Source organism: Panthera tigris, chromosome F2 (genome assembly GCF_018350195.1).
Source record: "Panthera tigris isolate Pti1 chromosome F2, P.tigris_Pti1_mat1.1, whole genome shotgun sequence".
NCBI lineage: Eukaryota > Metazoa > Chordata > Mammalia > Carnivora > Felidae > Panthera > Panthera tigris.
In genome coordinates, this window is record NC_056676.1 from 49,430,300 (window position 1) to 49,451,367 (window position 21,068).

The window sequence follows — 21,068 nt, forward strand, 5'->3', positions numbered from 1 at the left end:
TCTTCTGCTCCTCCTGTGTTATGTATTATTAGTTAGGGAGAGTCTAGCACTATCTAGGGGTGAGGTGATGCACTTTCACCAGGACTGTCTTGGGCGGTTCAGAAACCGTTTACCGAGAAGACATAACGCACATTGGGAACCCCCTCCCAGGTCATCCCCTGACGTCATCTAGGAACTGAGAAGTTATAATTAACGTACCTCGGTTTCACCACGTATAAAATGGAGGTAACCACAGTCCCCTCCTCAGAGTGATGTCGGAAGGATGGTGTGAACTAATACTCGTAAAGTATGTAGAGCCTTGGGGCACCCGGGTGGCTCAGTCAGTTATGTGTCCAACTTCAGGTCACGATCTTGTAGTTCGTGAGTTCCAGCCCCGCATCGGGCTCTCTGCTGTCAGCACAGAGCCCGCTCTGGATCCTTTCCCCCTCTCTCTGCCCCTGCCCAGCTCTCACTCTCTTTCAAAAATAAATGAACATTAAAAACAGATTATTAAAGTACATAAGGTCTTCATAGGTAGACTCTTAATGACTGATAGCTGCCTTGATTTTTTCTGAGCTTTAATGAGGTTCAGACAACTGTACATCATCCAGGGGTGGGTTCCTTTGAAAATCTTGACGAAGGAATACACTATCATGGTCAACTGGAGTCAAGTGGGCTGGGATTCACATCCTGGGTCACCCACTGACCAGCGAAGTGCCTTTGGGCAATTATTTAACTTCTCTGAGGCTTTGTTTTCTCATCTGTTCAGTCAGGGTGATAATAGCATCTATCTCATAGGGCTGCCGACAGAATGGAGTGACAGCATCTATACAGAGAGCTTAGCACTGATCCAGACATCTAATAGGGGCCTGACAAATATTAAGAATCTACTGAGCACATTTATGGGTTTCATTATGGAAAAAGTCAAAGGTCCTGTATTCTTGTGGAGACTACATACTATTTTTAGGCAAAAAGCAGTCTTTAGAAAGCCTGTTGATGCTTCCCTACTCCAAGGGCTTGTTACGTAAAGCCGACTGCCCCCTGAGGAGCCTCGAGGGCCAGTGCAAGGTGTACTTCCAAGGCTGACAGTTGAGCTCACCTGTGATTTTGTTGTTCTGTTCCCCTTTCTAAAACGTACTCCTTTCTCTCTGGCAGACAGGCGTGTCTTCAAAAACGCAGGATTTGAAATCCTTTTTCTTCAGAAAGTCTTTCCCAATTCAGACAGTTTCCTCTAAATCCCCCCAGCTATGGTACGTTAATTTCAACTTACCAAGCCCATCATGAAGGCCCACCCTGTGGAAATCACTGTGCTGGTGCTGTCTGGGACCCAAGCTGTGAAGAACTTGTCCCTGTCCTCAAGGAACTGACAATTACCATGCGGCTGCAAATATTTTGCACAGTAAGTATAACATAATTATTTGGTCATATTAGATTATCGTGCAGGCTTCAATAAAACATGGGCACATATATTTCAAAACCGGCCATTTATATTTTTAGAAGCTCCCTCGACACATAGTGGATGCAGTCCTGACCTCTGAACACAACCAATAATTTGCTGTAGTGTGAATTTTCATTTGTGAGTTCTTTCTCTTGGCATCTTTTGTCTTTATTCTCAAGATGAATTCACTGAGGCCCTCACTGTGCCACTCAGTGTGCAGTTGAGGGACAATGGCAGCCTGAACTAAGGGATTTTGTTCAGTGTTCTATAAACAGTGGGTGTTTACTAAATGATAGATCCGTTCTTGTTGTCTTAAAAACGTGTCTACAGATATTATTCAAAAAGAAGGAAAAGGAGAGAGTGGGTTTGACAAAAAGAAATCTAAATTAATCGATTAGGGGCTTGAGGGGGTTCCGTAGCAGGTAGCTGGGAAAGAAGGTAAAGAGGAGAGTTAAAGTTGGTATGGAGGAGGGGCAAGGAGCAGCGGGCAAATCTGACCTTCCACTGGTGGAGAGCCAGAGGCTTTACACTTACCCTCTCAATTCATATTTTCAAAGAACCTCTGCAAAGGAGGTGTTTATTATTACTACCTTACCAAGAAAGAAACTGAGGCTCAGGAAGGTCAAGGGTCTCAATCAACTGGTACGAATTCAGCTTTTGTGACTTTAAGGACTGTGACATGCCCACGATCCTTCCCTTAGAGGATGCTGCCTCCCCTGTCCAGTGGGCAGGCAGAGGGGAGAGGAACGTTGGGAGAAGAGGGTACCAGCTGCAGCTGCAGAAGCGCACATCGGGACCTGTTGGACCTGCAGGGGGCGCTTGAGAGCCAGTCTCCACCCTTCCTCATTTTTCAGCTTGTGCCCCTTGTTCACGCGGTGCCTGCTGGGAGCTACCAAGCCCTTTGACCTCTGAGCTCTCTGCAGACCCCTGCTGTGCTCACCCCCCCCCCCCCCCCCCCCCCGGCTGTGCCCTCTGTAACTGTCTCCTAGTCTAGACTTCCATGCTCCTGAGGCTGCCAAAGCGGCCGGCTTCTTTCGAAGCCTGGTGAGCTTCCTTCCCACAGAGACAGCAAGGTCAAGACTTAGACAATCTCTGGGTGTTAATTCGTCATATGGCACAGAAATTGTAGCAAGCTTGTGCAGACCCTACAGTACAGGCTTCCTGATCCTTGCAGCAGCCTCAGGTGTTAGGCTGATACTATCTTATCTTATACATGAAGATACTGAGGCTCAGTTAGACCGATGAAACTGCACAGTGAAAAGGAGCTCAGCCTCATTAGCACAACTTTTCACTTAGAGAACAATTTGCCAGTATTGAAGTAAGGGGAGGATGTGCACACTGTAAGACCCACCAGCCCCACTCTTCTGCACCACAGGCATGTCCCCTGGAGGAGCTCGAATTGCGTCCCAGGAAACCTGCACAGAAATGCGTGTAGCAGCATCGTTTGTGATAGCAAAACAATGGCAACAGCGTAAATGCCTGTCAAGAGGACAATGGGTCAATAGACTGTGGTGTGGTTACATGATGGAAATTATGTTGCTAAAATGGATCATGAGAGCTAGACCAATCAAAACAAATAACTCCCAAACACCTTGGCTGTAAAAGAAAAAAAAAAAAAAAAAGCAGGAATCAATACCATAGGCACTAGAAAACAAACAAAAAACCCCCAATACATACTATATAATGTTTCTATAAGATTTAACCCCACACAGCACAATGCTTAGAGATATGGGCAGGTATCGCAAAGGTATGGAAGATGTGCGTGGGAATAAAACTCCAGATTCAGAGCTCTGGTTACCTTGGGGCAGGTAGGAGACGTGGAAATGGCACTTGCACTGTATCGGTAAAGTTTTATTTCTTAAATGGGATGGTAGGTATATAGGTGTGGTTATGTTAATTGTTTTGCTTTTTGTATGTTTTAATAAACTCGTATTTTAATTTTAAAAATGGAATGCTACTCATTCCATCTATTTTTTGCACAGACCTTGAAAATGCAATTGTTTGGTGACAAAGGGACCTCACTTTGTATACCAGAGGCAATCCTGAAAAACATGGTATTAAATATTAATAGCTTGAATCATGTTTTCTTATGGCTTTATAATATTAGTTAGAATTACGTTTCTGCAAAAATATTCATGACAAGTCTCATAAAAGCAACAAAGGGATCCCCACATTCATTTCAAATGACTTTGTTGACACAGATTTCATTCTCCAAAAAAGGATCTATCAAACAGACAATGAATCTGTACTCTTCATTTATTTTTTGTAAATGTTTATTTATTTTTGAGAGAGAGAGTATGAGCAGGGGAGGGGCAGAGAGAGAGGGAGACAGAGGACCCGAAGTGGGCTCAGGGCAGACAGTCGAGTCCTATGTGGGGCTGGCACTCATGAACCCCTGAGATCGTGACCTGAGCCAAAGTTGGATGCTCAAAGACTGAGCCACCCAGCCCCCTCCCCCCCCCCCCCCCCCCCCGCCCCAGGTACTCTTCATTTAAAGCAAGCTTACACTCAAATACTCCCATCCAGGTACTGACCAGGTCCGACCCTGCTTAGCTTCCGTGATCAGACGAGATTGGGTGAGTTCATGGTGGTATGGCCATAGACTAAAATACTCCACAAAGTTTGTCCCTATTTTGTTCAGACTTCTTACTAACTTCATCTCTCTCAATTGAGGAACGTAGCAGGAACTCCTTCGTTTCCTCCTTTATTTAAAAATTAATAAATATGCATAGAATGCTCATCAATTTCTAGGCACTCTGCTAAATGCTGGGGAAATGATCTGAACCGGACAGGCCCTGCCCTGAATGAGCATTCAGTTTCCGGGAGGAGAAGTCATGTAAAGCAGTGATTATAGCACATTGGCACAGGCACTGTGACTGGGCGTAAGCCGGGCTCTGGTAAGGACGAATATGACCCAACGTGACCTCTCATGTTGGATCTGAAAAAGCCTCTAAGAAGGGGTGATGATATTTAGGCCGAAGACTGAAGGATGAGTGGGAGCTGGCTTCCAGGTGAGAAAGCAATTTCACTATTTCTTTTCAGAGGATTCAGACATTTTATTGAGGAGTTTCCATTGTCAACCAAAGCAGAGGAGAATACTAATCAAATATTTTAAGGTACCTCTACCCTGACAAAAAAGACCCATGATTCTTCTTCAGGTGTAGCTCACCGTCATTTTTTCCTGTGTGTTCAAAACAAATTAGAATTGGATAAACTGGATTCCTATCACCCCTTGTCAAAGGTGTGGGTACACTCCTGATCTAAGTTAAGTCAGGGGCAGAAGTATCTGCAGTGAGAGCATAATTGCCCTGATTTTACTCCATGTTTTAAAAATTCCTCTTGACCTAGTTACTTAGGAGAAGAAATAGAAGCTCAGCTTCTCTGCATACACAGAAGGATCACAGGACAGACCCGGAAGCATAGGGGAGGGAAGGTATCACTGTAACATCTTTCAGCCATGCTGATTCTTGTTAATTCCTCCAAATCCTGCACTCATCAGTGTGATTGGATAATTTGGTTCAGACTTAATCTAAGGTTGAGTATCCAATTTAATTACATGAGGTTTGTTCAGGGATCCGATTTCCAGTAGTTACTGAAACAGATGTCACAGAGGAAATTGTGCTTTTGAATCGAAACCAACCTCTCAGGGTCTCAACCCTGTAAGTTAGAAGATACACATGACCCAGAAAACAGGATATAAAATGCAGATCTCAATGTTTATTAATTAGAATAGGATGTAAAACCACAGAGTTTGCTATTTTTAAACAAATGGTAGCCATTAAAACAACCTTAAACAAGAAAGTGATTTTTAAAATTTCAAAGCAAGAAATCCAGTACAAGCAAAGATGTCATTTTAAAGTATCATCAATGAATTTTCACATGGACTTTCCATCACAATAATAGTCATTTATATCTTCCATCTTACGCAGCAACAAAGTCACAGTGAGAAAGACAGCAATTGCTTCTGAAAGGAAATCAAAGAGGCCTTGAGCGATTATTTTTTCAAAAGCATCTTGGGGAGTTGAAATGAGGCCTGTTTCTCCACGGGCTGACGACACTTAACAGTGATGGGAACAGCAGAATTCTTTTCTCTGATTTTACCTTTGAACAGAACAAAAGGAACTCAGTATAACATTCTCCCTCATAAAGAGATGCAGAACTCAAGCCTAACCCCCAAGAAATGCTATAATCAAAGTAAACACTAATCGTGCTCCTATAAATGATGTTAATAGCATGTTATAGCATTCAACAGAATCTCTCCCTCTTGCTAATCTTCCTCTGAATTTTTAACACAATCTTCCTGGATTGGAAAAAGAATTCCAATAGTCAGGAAATGACAAAAAACTTGAAGCTTCGGCTGCATAGCATTGTTAAAGACAGCACTCCATAATAAAGAGAATATAACCCAGAGTACACAGGACCTCATGATTCAAGTCATGGGGTTTAGGGAAGTACAGGTTGTCCTAGTGTAAAAATGTGGAACTCCTAAGTGGGTATGTATAAAAGTAGTCCTTTGACAGTGTCCCAATTAGCACAAACACCTATCCCCGTTTACCATGTCGATGCCTCGTGTAAGTCTTTTGCAGATCACTATGTGTTGAAACAGCCAAAAACATCACAAATTAAAAAAAAAAATTTTAGAGCCCAATGAAATTTAAAGCTGGCAAAACATGCAGATTTCATGAAGCCAGTGGAAGTGGTGTTGGAGAGAGGCAGCCAGAGCAGGATCAGAAAATAATAGGAAAGAAAGAAAGAAAGAAAGAAAGAAAGAAAGAAAGAAAGAAAGAAAAGGAGGGAAGGAAGAAAGGAAAGAAGGAAAGAAGGAAGGAAGGAAGGAAGGAAGGAAGGGAGGGAGAGAGGGAGGGAGGAAAGAAAGGAGGAAGGGAGACAGAGGGAGGGAGGGAGGGAGGGAGGAAGGAAGGAAGGAAGGAAGGAAGGAAGGAAGGAAGGAAAGAGAGGGAGAAAGGAAGGAAGAGGAAGGGAAGGGAAGAGAAGGGAGGGAGGAAGGAAGAAGGAAGGAAAGAAATTGACAAGAATGGTGATAATAGATACTTGAAAAAAAAGAAAGATCTGGGTATCAAAAGACTAAGAGAAAACTGAGGAAGCACTGAAATATTTTTCCAAAATGACCATATCTACAATACTATTCCAAGAATTAAGTGTGCAATAAAGTACATCAAAGACTATCAAATAATTTTCCTGAAAAATTATACACCCAAAAGCAACATTTGATTTATTTTTTTCATTCAAAGTTCTAGAACATAATTGCATTTACAATACGAAGATTTGTTTTCTAGATAAGATCCTAATTAAATAGTTTATAAATTTGACCACAAAATTACACTGTTTTAAGACGTGTCAAATTTCCTCACTAACAGGTCCCTCTGTATGCTACCCGTCTATTTGCCTCTTGCTCATATTTGATACTTCAAGGCTTTGCTGAATGTTTCCTAACATCTCAGAGAATAAATCTCAAAATAGACCAAGGCCTTCTTCAATCTGCAGGCTCAACTAAGTGTTCTGTGTTAAGAGGTCTTTTATCAGTCTTCCCTTGGCTAACCTGTCCTTGAGTCTTTTGTCACTTTGAAGCCTTTGACATTGACCTTGGACTCTTCAAAAGCTTATGAAGACAGAGCTGCCGATTTCATGCAGGAATACTTTCTCTGCCCACCGTCTCTTACCCACAGCACCCAGCTCAGGGGTGGGCCTGTTTCCTGGTCCCTGCTGCGGCGTCTTCTTTTGTCTCTCTAGTTTTCAGTGTGACGACTTCTCCCTTGTAGGGTTCACGCTCCACAGGGGTAGGTGTGCAAGTCTGAAACAGAACAGTTCATTTTCCTCTTGTGGTTTACTGATTTCCTGAATTCAAAGCTAAGCGCAGCTCCCTTAATGAGCAAAACGAATCTTAGCGAGAGCAAAACGAATCTTGCTAATTGACCTCTCATGTGCCTCCCGCCCCTTGCCCTTTCACTGAAGTTCCTGGCAACCTCAAGTACCTGAGCTGTGCCCCACTCTTTGCTGGAGCTAATCTGTGTCCAACAAACACCCAGGAAGCACGCTCTGATTGTCCTTTCACTGAAACTTAAATTGGAGCCTCTACCCCATCCCCACACCCTTCTGGTTGTATTAACCACCTCATGGTCCTTCGGACATTCTACCTTTCCTTCTCATTTCAATCTTAGACATCTATATTCCTAGACCGCTTTGTGGTACCTCTCCTAAGACTCTGAGCATTTTCTTCTGAGTCTAGCAATCTGTGTATGTGTTTTCTCATTTTCTCACTTGCCCCTGTGTGTAACAGGCTGTCCACAGAATCTCACATCTCTAACTATACCTCTCGGGTGGCCCGCTGAGAGCAGAACCCGCCGGCTGGATTCAGCTTGAGTTAATTCAGTGCTTGCTCAGAGTTTAGAAATCTGGACTGGATAAACAAAGGCATTCACAAGAAATAAGTCACACTGTTTATAAACATGGACACAAATTCACTGGCAAGTCAAGAGGCAGCAAGCCACAGTGATTAAGGGCATGGGCTCTGAAACCAGACTGTTTGGGCATGTTCCTGAACACTGTATTCCTGCTGCCTCAGTTTAAGCTGGGAATAGTAACAGCACCGGCTTTTGGGTATGGTTGGGAGAGGATTAAAAATAAGTAAATCATTTAGAATAATGCCTAGTGTAGAATAAGCTCTTAATAAATAAGTATGTGTGTACACATAAGTATGTAGATCCCCCCTCCAATAACATTTGCCTTGTTTTGACCACCAAAACCAATATACTGTGGTGATCAACAATGTGAGCTCTGCCAGACACCGGCCCTATGTTTGAGTTCTAGCTTTGCCATAAAGGCCAGATGAGCCTACTCACTCATCTAGGAAACGGAGGGAATGAAAGCCATCTCCCAGATACAAAGCGTTACCTTCCTTCATTTTATGGATATTTATTGAACACACACAGTCCCAGATATTTTGCCAGGCACAGAGGACAAAACAAAGAGCAACACAGAGACCGTCCCTACAGTTGTGACATTTGAAGTGTAGTGTCAGGGTACACACAGAGCACTTAGGGGGTGGGAGGGGGGGACCCCTGCCCTCCGCTCACCAGTCCCAGCCTCTGTCCGTTTTCTGTGTCTGGTTGGATGCTTTGCTGGACTTTCATTTTGACTATCTCTGTCCTTTACTTTGCCCTGGATCCTGTTGTCATCTTGAGGAACATCGACACCAAGAAATGAAGGACCAACTTCCTATTTCTGCCACCCAGCCCCTGGACCTTGTGTTACCTGGAGCTAAGCCACACCTGAAACTTACATCTACTTACTGTCCCACTCTATGACCTTTCAGGGAGGTCTTCATGTTTTTTCCTCTCCTGGTTTACTTTCCAAGTCAGACTGTATGATGTATCACTTAAACTTTGGCTGACCATATAATTGAATCCAAACACGACTGAGACTGTAAAGGGAACTAAACATAATTAACGGGCATCATCAGAACTGGCTAATAACAGGGTGCCTGGATGGCTCAGTCGGTTAAGCGACTTGGTTTTGGCTCAGGTCATGATCACACGGTTCGTGGGTTCAAGCCCTGCATCAGGCTCTGCACTGACAGCATGGAGTCTGCTTTGGATTCTCTCTCCCTCTCTCCCTGCCCCTCCCCCACTTGTATGTGTGCTCTTTGTTTCTCTCAAAAATAAATAAATAAACTTTGAAAAAAAGAACTAGCTAGGAAAACCAGGATTCATGTCCATATGTTGCCTATAATCGGAAGGGTCTTTCCTTTCTCTCTTTTCTGTTAGCACTGGCACTCAGTAAAACCTGTGGCCAGCCTTTTCCACAGCTAAGATCCCCTGGAAAAAGTGACATAAGTGGGCAGATCTTGGTGTCACCTGCCTTCATGCTGCGTGCCCTTCATCAGCCCCACTCTGTCTCCCTCTTCACCCAACAGTTCCTTTGAAACTTCACTGCTTGTGGTTTTCAGCTATTACTTTTTTGTCTCTCCTGGACTCCTTCCTGGGAAGGGGTGGCTAAAAGCAGTGATTTAAGCAGAGCCATCACGCCCAGGCACAGTCCTCCTCATTCAGGGGTGGGCTTACTTCACAACCTGATCAGTCCCTTGGAGGATCCTTCCCTGACCCCAGCTGCAGACTTGGTGGGGATCACGAGACTCAACAGATGACCAGGGTCCTTCCCAGATCCTCCCGCCAGGGCTAGACCTTGCCCATGCTGGCATTACCACCTCCTTGGCCTAAACATCTCTGATTTATCTTCTCTCACTCAGGTCCAGAGGATTGTCTGTCCAGGATGCTTTAGCCCTCCCTGACACATCCACCACCCTGTTTACCATGGTTTCCTGTAATTATCTGTTTACTCATCTATCCCTTCCAGCAGATTCGGGGCTGGGGTACTGCTCTGTTTTTCCATAACAAGTACTCAATACACAGTTGATCAATTTCTGCCCAGGGTATGATGGGGAGGAGATCCCCATCTGAGCTTTGTCTCCTCCTTGTGTGGGTCATCCTGGCCTGGGGTAACTCCGTTTCCCTCACACTCCTTTGCTGTGTTTCGCCGTTTATCTGTTCTCTAGGCTGCCCTTCCTCTTTGGCCGACTGTCTCCTGTGGGCAGGCCTCGGCTCACCTGGTTGTCCACGAACCACCTTCTGGCTGCTCAGTCACTTCACTAGCAGTGCCACTAGGCCCCTCCCTCGTAGCCTTGCTGGTCACTCTGGTCACAGTGGCCACCGTGTATTTCTGACCTGACTGGCCAGGTCTAATCTGCACGTGGTCCTGCTCTGTATCTGCCTCTGAGGCTCTGGGTAGGCAGGGCACGATTTCCCGCCAGAACTGCCGTGGGGCATTAACCACCCCTGCCCACGCCGCCGCCTCAGAGACAAACCGGCCCTTTCTGGGGAGGCTTTGCTGCTCCACACTTCACAGCCTTCCGCTTTGATAGATGATTTGACAGAAATCAAAGACAATTCAAGTTCTGGTCCCAAGCCTCCCAGTACTCTCACCTTGTAAAATCTTCTTATCCTTAGAGGTGGGTTACATAAACTCTTTAATGCTAGCCCCACATCTTGTTCATCTTTGTACTGCCTATTGCCCCTGGCATTGCACTCCGTCTATTTCAGAACCTCAGTAGATATTCACTGCGACAAAACAGAGAGTGATGGCACTCGTCCTGCAAAATCTCAAGCCGTCACTGTGTTATTCAGAAGTTCAGTTGCACATGTGTTTTCTCAGTAGACCCAACCTACAACTCTTGTTACTTCTCTCTAGTGACAATAACAGATCTCCATCTGAAGTGTGAAGTGCCCTGCCCTGACATGGCCCCTAGCGTCTGGTGAGACCAATGTGTCATGCTCATGGGTTACCCTAAGTGGTGGGGTCCAAAATAAAGTGGGTTTCGTTCCCTAGGATCTCAGATGAGTACAGTGATTAACACGGACTCCGCCCTGAGTCTCCCAGCTAAACCCATACCTAATTCTTCGCGGACATTTATGGAAGAGCCGGACAAAGAAGCAGAGGGCTCTGGATTGAACAAAGAGGGCAGGTCTCTTCTCTGCTTGCCTTCTCTCCTCCATGTTCTCCTGGTTTTCTTCCTACCTCACCGGCCCCTTTCTCAGGCTCCTTTGCTGGCTCCTCTGCTCCTCAACCTCTGAAGGTTGGCAGTCCCAGAGCTCCGTCTGAAGCCTCCTTTCTTCTTCTCGGTGGCCTCAGACTTATGGTTTTAAATCTACATGTTGCGATTCCCAAATTTTAATTGCAGCCCTGATCTCTCCTAATCTCCAGACTCCTTTGTTCAAGTGGCTAATAGACCTCATCGCAGGGGGATGTAATAAGGGTCTCCAGCAAAATTGGGACTTAGGCACAAGGAACTGTAGGTGAAACGGAAATAGGATTTAAGGTCTTTGAGAACGAACACTGGTGTTATATTACACCTGTATCCCCAGGGCCTAGGATAGTACCTGGTGCTCGAGAAATATTTGTTAAATGAAAGGTTTCTCAACTGTAGGACTTCTTAGAACTTTTGTATGATATTGGGCAATAGAATCAGTCTGAGAGCAGCATTATCTAAAATTATGTGACACCTTTCTCAAGGTGCACCTCAAGAGACTAGTGTCCTAAAGAGAGAGAGAGAGAGAGAGAAAGAGAGAGAGAGAGAGAAACTAGTGTGAGACTAGTGTCCTGAGAACGCACCTTCAGAGGGGTGAACTGGGTTGTGGCATCTGTTCCCCTCAGTACAGGTGGGTCAAAATCCAATGATTTCACCCACCACCAGATCTTTCCATCCTGATGATATCACAATCCAATAAAGTGGCTCGAGTGTAAAACTGTGTGAGAGGCTCTCTTAGGTAATATAGGGATCACAGATGGCACCTCGTCTGGCAGGGTGCTGGTGCTTGCGTTGGTAAAGTTCAAGGTTTACAGCATTTAATGATGACTGTCATTATGATGAGTTAATAGACAAAAAAGAGAACTATATCACAATGTGCAGCACTATGAATAAATATGAATCGCAATCATCATTATTATACCCAGGTAATTGCAGAAATGCTTTTTGGTTAGCTGACCAGGGGAAACAGGAAGTTGTAAGTTGATAGAAAATGTAATTGTATTGTTTGCAGAGAGTTGTGTGCTGGGATGCTAGCTTTTCTGAGACTAGGAAGACCAACGGAGAAGAATCCTGGGCCCCAGAGGAAGTTCTGATACCATGCCAAACATGGAGACTAAGAAACTAAAATATCAGTTGAGACAACAGAATTTCCAGATTCCAAACAGCAGGTACTGATCCAATACTTAGCAGTCCAAATGAGCAGCAAATGAAGTCCATGCCTGTCTGGTGAACACTCAGCACACAATGAACTGAGCCCTTCAGGGCTGTGAATCCCTAGGGCACGAAGAACCCCTAGGTTCATTAGAGATGACCTGTAACAGTGAAAACCTGCATTTTGAAAATCTTTTGCAATCCACCAATTATTTCCTTTTAACCTTCAACATATCTGCTGAGCTATTTCTCAAGGACAATGTGACAAAGCTGGGCCCTCTCATTTCAGGGATGGTTCCTCTGGTAATAAGTTTGCCAGCCTGAGGGTAAGTGAACGCCATGTACAGGAAGGCAGACTAGTGGGGTGACATTCTGAGGATGGGGGCAGGTGGCTTTGTGTGTGGGGGGGGAGTAAACTTCCTGATCAGTACACTGCAGCAATAGAGGCTAAGGGGATTGGCTTTGGAGGTAGAAAAATCTGGGTCTGGGTTCTAAGGCGGCCACTTAGTAGCTATGTGACCTCCTTAAGCCTCTGATTCTGGGACACCTTGTGGCTCAGTCAGTTAAGGGTCAAACTCTTGATTTCGGTTTAGGTCATGATCTCATGGTTCTGTGAGTTCAAGCCCCATGTCGGGCTCTGCACTCATAGTGCAGAGCATGCTTGGAATTCTCTCCCTCTCTCTCTCTCTCTCTTTCTGCCCCTCCTCCGCTCATGTTGTCTCAGCCTCTCTCAAAATAAGTAAATAAACTTAAAAAAATGCCTCAGTTTCTTACTTTATAAAATTGGAATACCACTACTTGCCTCAGAAGGTTGTAAGGATTAAACTATGCCAGGCACATAACTGGTTATCAATAAATATTTATTGAATAAATGCTGAGTGGTTAAAGCGCAAAAAGAGAGTATTTAGGAAGTCCCCGTATACAGTGGTGCACTGGTCAATGTCAACAACCAGCGCTGCCTTCCCTTTTCTCAGCAGCCCCCCCAAAGCCCTGATTTATAGCACCTGCCTATTTCTGGGGTGTAAATGCTCCCACCACAGCAGATTTCAGGCTACTGAAGTGACGTCACTGAATGAGGAGCTGGGAAGAGGCACACACAAATGTCTCTCATGAACCAAAATGAGCCGACTCCAACGGAGGTATCACCTTTGATTATTATTAACAATCAATCTGAGGAAATGAGGATACGTGACAGTTACCGACATCCCTTAAATTATTTTCTCTGAGCTACCACATTGAGAAAGACGTTGACAAACTGTTCCTTCAGAAGTGGAGAACACTCATTTCAAGGACCAGATCAGCCATCCATTCAATTTTATCTTATCTAAAAGGCAAATTATGCTTATTGTTGCAAAGCTTTAAAAGTTTCAAAGCTTTGGCACAACTCTGAAGCCATGCATTGCTCCGTGAAGCTATTCCTGTTTCTCTATAAAATGCAATGTGACCCTGATTTCCCAGAATAGATTGGGTTGCTTAATACTGAAAAAAGAGAAAAAGAGATGACTTAAAGCAACTCTGTACTTCCAAATTTGGGTGAAAATTACAAGTCTAAACACACAAAAAATTCTAGAAAAAGTAATTCATTTGAGTTTCACGAGCTATATTTTTTGGGGTAAGGAATTAACAGTATGTAAGTTGATTTTATTCTTTCCAGATGCTCTTGAACATCTAAGTTTTGTTACTCTTTTTTTTTTTTCTCCTTCCTTCATCCCCCAAGAGTCACTTAAGTGACTTTTTATAAAATACTGTAATATATATTTTATTATGTTATATTTATCAAATAGTTTGATGCCTCATCTTCTGATTTAAATTTTTTTCCCTTAAGGATCAGCTGCTTAAATGTTAAAATAAATAAAGAAACAATTCCCAAAAGCTGTCAAATTGGATAAAAATGTTGTTTCTTTCCTTTGAAATTCCTTACTGTATCTGATAACAGTGGTAGGTGCCTGGCATGATGCTGGTAACTTTTGTTAAGTAATAAACTCATGGACAAGAATCAAGCTCACAGATAATTCCACAATTTGGGATGAGTCAGGGGGCAATCTCCCGGGTAAGTTGATTTAAAATTTTTTCTAAGACCTCTAAAACTATAGTCTTTGCTCTTTCTATTTGCAGTTTTTTTTATTTTTAAAAAATTTTTAATGTTTATTTTTTACAGAGAGAGACAGAGCATGAGTGGGGGAGGGGCAGAAACAGAGGGAGAAAGAGGATCTGAAGCGGGTTCCAAACTGTCAGCACAGAGCCCGATGCAGGGCTCAAACTCATGAACCGCAAGATCATGACCTGAGCCGAAGTGGGATGCTTAACCCACCGAGCCCTCCAGATGCCCCTGCAGTTTGTTTATGCATCAAATTCTTACTATGTACCAAGTACTGGGCATGAGAATATACGATGGTGTCCTTAAGGAACCAACACTCCAGCCAAGTCAGCCAAGTTATGGAGCAGGCAAACGCTGATGTGTCTCTACCACAGAAGGGTAAGGGATTCATTTTCTTACTTTTCTGCTTGCCTTCAAACTCCTATCCTTACAAAAATAACCAGAATATTTTAAATGGAAACCAAAGCAAGAGCTCTAATAACCTAATGTCAATTTAAAACTAGAATGCCTAACAACTCTCTTTATTAACCTTAGTGTGATATTTTTCTTCTATGAAATTATCTTTGCTTCATGGAGAGAAAAAAATGTTTGAAATGTCTCCAGGCAGCCTTCAAACCTCATTTTATCCATTTTCTTTGATATTTTTCCCACACCACCGTTTTCCAAAATAATGAGTTTCCCCACACTTTGAGTTTCACAATCACTTTCTTCTCTTTTCTTGATGTATGGAGGTCCCATGATACAGCGGGAATCAGAAAGGCCATGTTACAAATCCTGGCTCTTACGTTTACTTACTGCTAATCACAGGGAAGTTATTTAATCTTGCTGAGACTCAGCTTTCTATTTTGTAAAATGAGGTTGATAATATCTACCATATGACTTGTTATGCAGGTTGAGTAAAATAATGACTGTAAACCATCTAGTACAGTGCCTGGCAGATAGTAAGTTTTCAGAATAGCACATGACAATAATGATAACAGCTATCACCTATTGTTACTGCAAAAACAATAATGCCCTTGAATGCCTTAAAAGTTGGTGATATCAGGGGTGCCTGGGTGGTTCAGTAGGTTCAGCACCCCACTCCAGCTCAGGTCATGAATCTCACAGTCTGTGGGTTCAAGCCCTGCATCGGGCTCTGTGCTGACAGCTCAGAGCCTGGAGCCTGCTTCAGATTCTGTGTCTCCCTTTCTCTCTGCCCTTCCCCCACTCACGCTCCATCTCTCTGTGTTTCAAAAATAAATAAACAATAAAAATTTTTTAAAAAAGGAAAAAAAAGTTGGTGATATCAGAAGAAAATATTAAGAAACTAAGATGACTCACAAACAAAGTGAACTCTTGAAAAGGGAAGTTGATAAGAATTTTGCCAACAAACCCTAAAATGACAATTTGGAAAGGATAATTGATGACGCCAGTCATTTGGTGATCTCTGCTGCCTCAAACATTTTCTCTACAAGAAGACAACTTAGGTAACGTCAGCCATTTAAATACAGTCTATCAGGCGTTCCCGGTTAGTCTAGCGCCCCTGTTGGAGAGCATTGGCACTGATGCTGTCTTGAATCCAATTCACATGTGACCTAACCTATCACCCAGTTCTGCTGATTCTGGCTCCTTATGGTTCCCTAACCCAATCCCTTTCTGCTCATACCTTGGATTACTATTACAGCTTCGTGAATGCGTTAGCCGCCAACAATGTCTCCAATTCAGATTAGTTTTTGAGAGACTATTGTTTTCCAAACCAAATGCTGAATCATTTGTCTCCCATTAACTCATTTAACTCAATCTTTATGATTTACAATATCGTTCATTGCTCACCTGTACAGTTTTTGGAGTCAGACAACCAGAGTTTATGTTCTGGCCCTGCCATATACGAGCTGTATGACCTGGATCAGTGTCTAAATTTCTAAAGCTTGTTTCCTAATCTTTAAAATGGGGGAAAATAATAGTTCCTTCCCTCACAGAATTTTACAGTGAAAGAACTCATGCCCTGACTTGCATTCAGTTAGCATCAGCAAATGTTAGTATTGCTATTATCTATCACACACGTGGTCAGAAACACAGGGGATTCTTACAGTCACTATCTACCTGGTACCTGTCAATGTCAACATTTACAAATTAACCCTAGCAAAATGAACTGTAATCTTAAACATTTTGACTAAAATACAGTATATAAAGAACTATGGCACCCTGAGAATTTAAAACATTCTAGAGTGCCTGTTTACTTAATCATAGCTTTAGGAAGTGTTAAAAGAAAAACACCAAACAAAACAGGATGAATCCTGTATAAGGGACTCTGAGACTCCACAAGTAAAAAATTTCTCACAAGACATAAGAGGAAAAATCAAACAGACTACATGATCCAAATGGAATGCATTGAAAAACAGCCAGAGAACTTTGGAAAAATAGAAATATATTTTAAAATGGAAAGAAGAGAGAGAAGCCTTAGAATTGATCCAAGGGTTTCAAACTCTACTGTCTCTAGGCCAGATGAGGAACACAGTGAGTGAAGCCTACTGAGTAAAAACCAGAAAGGCAGTCTTAGAAGATCTCGGGCATCCAGCCATGGCCTATTGTCCTCACGTGGGGTCGAGGGCACAGGTTGCCTCCCTGACACCCCAAGTCTAGCAATTTATATGGTTTTCATTTGAAATCTTCTGACATGTTAGTGTATTTAGTAAAATGAATTTTTAAAACAGTGTAAAGTAAACAAAGGTATAAAAACCCATGATACATTAAGAACAAATGTTTCTTTTATACATTTATTACAAACAAAGATTTAGGGAAACTTTGTCATAGATTTGGTCATCAAAAGAGGAAAACAAAGAGACAGAACTAACATTTGACCCATACTATGTGCCTTATATTTAAAACTCTTATTTCAGTCTTAGCAATTTGTTAAGGAGGAAATGTTGCCTTTCTCTAGATCAGACAACTGAGCAGAAGGATGAGAGATCTTGCTGTTGGCCACATAGCTAGGAAATGGAAGGGCAAGGTAGAATTCATATTTAGATCTACCTGCTCAAAACTCCACCACTGCTCTCATGGCCATTAAAATGAGCTTTCATACATTCTACTATAAGGAGTGTAATTTTTTGAAGCACCATTCATTGCTAAGCACCATTCATTGCTGAGCTCCAAACTCCACCTCCATTTTGCACACAGGCCACGCCTCCCATAGCTGCTCCCAGCCAATGACAGCATGCCATGTAGCTGGTTGACAGGAGACTTGGTTCAAGGGCTGCCCAAGGCCTTGCTCTACCTATCTTAGATTGAATGGTAGACTAGGATGTTTGCTTTCTTTTTTCTCGGTCCTTCACCAGAGTCAGACTTGAATTTCAGTCTGAAGGCTCTCCCAGCACTTTCTGACTCCTTCCAATCTTCTCACACAGGTGTTACCCCTAATAAAAACATGAGTATCTGCTTCCTAGAGGACGCCGACTAACACAATTGCCAAAACTCCCCAGAGACCCTGAATCTGCCTGGGGAAAAGTGACTTGGTCCATGAGGAAACCCTTGGTAGATACACCTATCTTCAAGGGAAAATGCATACATCCAATAATGATTCTCTCTTAGAAAACTGGAATTTAGCTGGAACCTCTCCTCTCAATCCTGACTCCCAAGAATGTGTTAAGGCGAGCATATGTGAAAACGCCAAAAACAACATCCAGAAACAGGTGACGGTTCAGCCCCCGGTAATAACCTATTTCTGCACAACTCACCTGGTCTCGCTGCTTGATCCGTTTGTAAATATACTCAGCAAATGGTTTGCGAGGAATAAACTTTCCATCTCCTGCTGTGACACTAAGAACTCCAGCTTCATACACCACTTTGCCTCTGGAAATGGTCACAAGGGGCACCCCGTGGCAAACCATGCCCTCGAAGATATTGAAGTTAACAGCCTGATGATGAGTTCTTGCTGAAATAGTCCTGTTTGTAAAGACAAAGACCCTCCACATCATCACCAGCTCACCTGACAAATATACAATATTCAAAGAATGACTTTAGAAGAAAATTTAGCAACTCTATTAAGCCATATTAAGCTTTATCATTTGAACAAGCGACTTCAAGAATAGAACATAGCATTAACATTTCATTACAAAGTAATTACATTTTCTGAGAGAAAAACCCAATAGATCACTCCTTATGGTGATTAATGAGGATGAAGTGGGTGAAAGGAAGATATTGTCTCTCACGGTTAGATTTTTAAATTAATTTTTACAACACACATGAGTCTGATGAACACACTGATTCAGTACCCACCCAGCTTTACAGAAGTGTAACTTTTGGCAGATGCATCTGAGGCTTCTTCATTCCCACTCCCCAAATCCCATCCCTCTCCCTCCTTTCCCAGACGGAATCAGAAATTGGTGGTTGTCAAATTGAACTTGGTCGTTATCAAGGAAAATTGTATCTGGAACTTCTTTCCCTTGTCTGAGGCAAAACTTGAAAAATTTGAGATGATAAAAATAACAAAGCATGTTAGAATATAATCACTTAGCAGGGTCTATGTCATCTATTTGTATATTCATCATTATTCTTAGTAGTTTATTAGTACGTTCAATCTTATACAATATGATCGATGACTTCCAGGCTGGATCCTTGAAAGTTGAGTGACTTCTTCCCTAAATCTCATTTGGTGGAAAGGGGCGGGGGTGGGGGGAGTGATCTGGCAGCAGTGAATAACATGAGCATCATCTGAATTCTGTACAAGTCTCTATAAGCCCTCTCAAGATGGATTGAGAGAAGTTCTTTGCTAAAATCCCCAAGGCTGGGTCGAAGGAACAGTAGCCCAAGGCTCCCCCAACCCTAATCTGGAAGGATGGAGCTCGGAGATTCAGAGCTTTTGTGTGCTGCCACCCTAGAAATGAACGAGATGGTGCTGGCCTGGATATTGGGTTTCCAACCCTATGGTTGGAATGGTTTCCAACCCTAACATGTCCAAACAGAATTCTTGATTTTCAATGTCTCCCACAACACTCCCACTCAAGTTTGCTTCTCCCTTGAGTTTCTCAACTCAGTAAATGATACTACCATCTGCCTTTCCTCCTCCCTCAAGATATCATTAAGCCTATTGGTTCTACCTCCCCAAAAATAAATAAAGAAATCCCAAACCTGCACGCTTTGGTAGCTCTCCACTGTTCCCACCCAAGTCCCATGCCACCATCATCTCTCATCTGGACGACCCAACACCTCCTACAGCCCTCTTTGTTTCCCCTGTTACCTTCATACACTCCTCACCACTGTCCACAAAGAGGGGCCTTAAGAACCAACTGACTGATAGAAAAGTTGAAAAGATCACAATGAATAAGAGGTAGATACAAACACAGTAACAATAATTTCAAACACTAAGGAGGAGGGGGGCTACTGATCAAATAGTGATGTTTGATAGGAAATAGGAAAATGAATAAAATATTTAAAGGGTTACTAAGAATAGGATGAGTTATGATGAGTTATGAGTTGGTGATGAAAGATACAAACTCAAGATAAATCTAAGGAACAATATAAAGGAGCTTCAAACCTGCAGGTTAAAGTGTTTTTACGACCATCACAGTCTCTTTGTGATACTTCCATAGTCTGTCTGGGCTGTGGTTTCCTAAGTATCAGTTACACTGATGGCAGAAACTCTCTGGCTTGCTTTGTAAAATGTTACATAAAAATGTCTGGACGAATGCATTACTAAGTCTACTAAATGGAGGAAGTAAAATGCATAAAAATTCATGCTGAAATGGTTCCTGAAATACAAGAATGGGAGGCAAAAAAGGGGAAGCCCTAAATCATAAAAGTCTATTTTCCCGATTGGAAATTAAAAATTACTGACGCTCTTAGGGAAATAATCTAAGAGAAGAAATAAGCTCTATACACAAAGACTGTCATTGCAGTACTGCCTAAACTATTCAAAATCTGAAGCATAACAATTTTCTAATGACTATCTGGTGGACTATTGGGCATCTATGAAAGCCTACAATTAAGAATATGATAGGGAAGCAAATAAAATGATAATTACATAATAATAAATGGAAAAAAAGTTATACAAAGCATGTATATTATATCTACAAGGAAAATACATATGCAGGTAGACAAATACAAAAGGAAATACACAAAGTAAAGTGTTTTTGTGGGCTGGGAATAAATGAATATGCAAAAAAAAAGAAACAAATATGAAAGCAAAAGGTCTGTGACAGCAAAATGTCAAATCAGATTTCTCTGCCTCAGACAAATAAAGATCATGACCTTGACTTTCTCAAGGGTTATAAGAGAAAGAAGACAATTAGGCAGCATCTAAGTGATTCTTTATAATAAGGCATTATGTAAATGAGGTGCAATTAACACAAAATGTAAATTCTAGGCAGTATCACCAGCAGCAAAAAGAATGTGCTTCCACTTTTACATCGGAAGGTGTCTGACAGGGTGTCATTCCTTGCCCAACTCTTGCCTTCCAGCCAGAGCTGCAATTCTCCAGTCTTTTAGGAACTTTCACACTTATGGATCTTGATGCATGCAGTTCTCGTCACTCTGATTACCCTCCTCCCTGTTCACATCTGTTCCCCTCCCTTCCCTAAGACTCCACTCAAGAATCCCGGTGCCATGTCGATTACATTTCAATAAAGCAGGTGGTGGAGGGTGGCGGTGGGAAGAGAATCCTGACCCCGATGACCCCCAGCAAAACCGAGTATCTTCCTCTGTGGCTTAGCCCTATCTGAATGCTAAATGATCCAATGATCTCTTGACAAGACCCTCTCTTCCTACTTAGTGCACACTTTAAGACTGAGTCCATGTCGTTTCATCCCCAGCACACAGTAGGT

The 21,068-nt window shown here is 42.6% G+C and overlaps 1 protein-coding gene across 1 annotated transcript in view; it reads right to left on the minus strand.

Annotated features, from left to right (window-relative positions):
• Positions 1–5,114: 5,114 nt before the first annotated feature.
• Positions 5,115–21,068, minus strand: part of DPYS (dihydropyrimidinase) — an 80,418-nt gene continuing 64,464 nt past the window's right edge. The window contains exons 8-10 of the mRNA XM_042972997.1: positions 17,985–18,192; positions 7,099–7,229; positions 5,115–5,518 (exon numbers count right to left, since the gene is read on the minus strand). Of these exons, the coding sequence (XP_042828931.1) occupies positions 7,113–7,229; positions 17,985–18,192 (325 nt within the window). The 3' untranslated portion in view covers positions 5,115–5,518; positions 7,099–7,112. The remainder of the gene's footprint in view (positions 5,519–7,098; positions 7,230–17,984; positions 18,193–21,068) is intronic.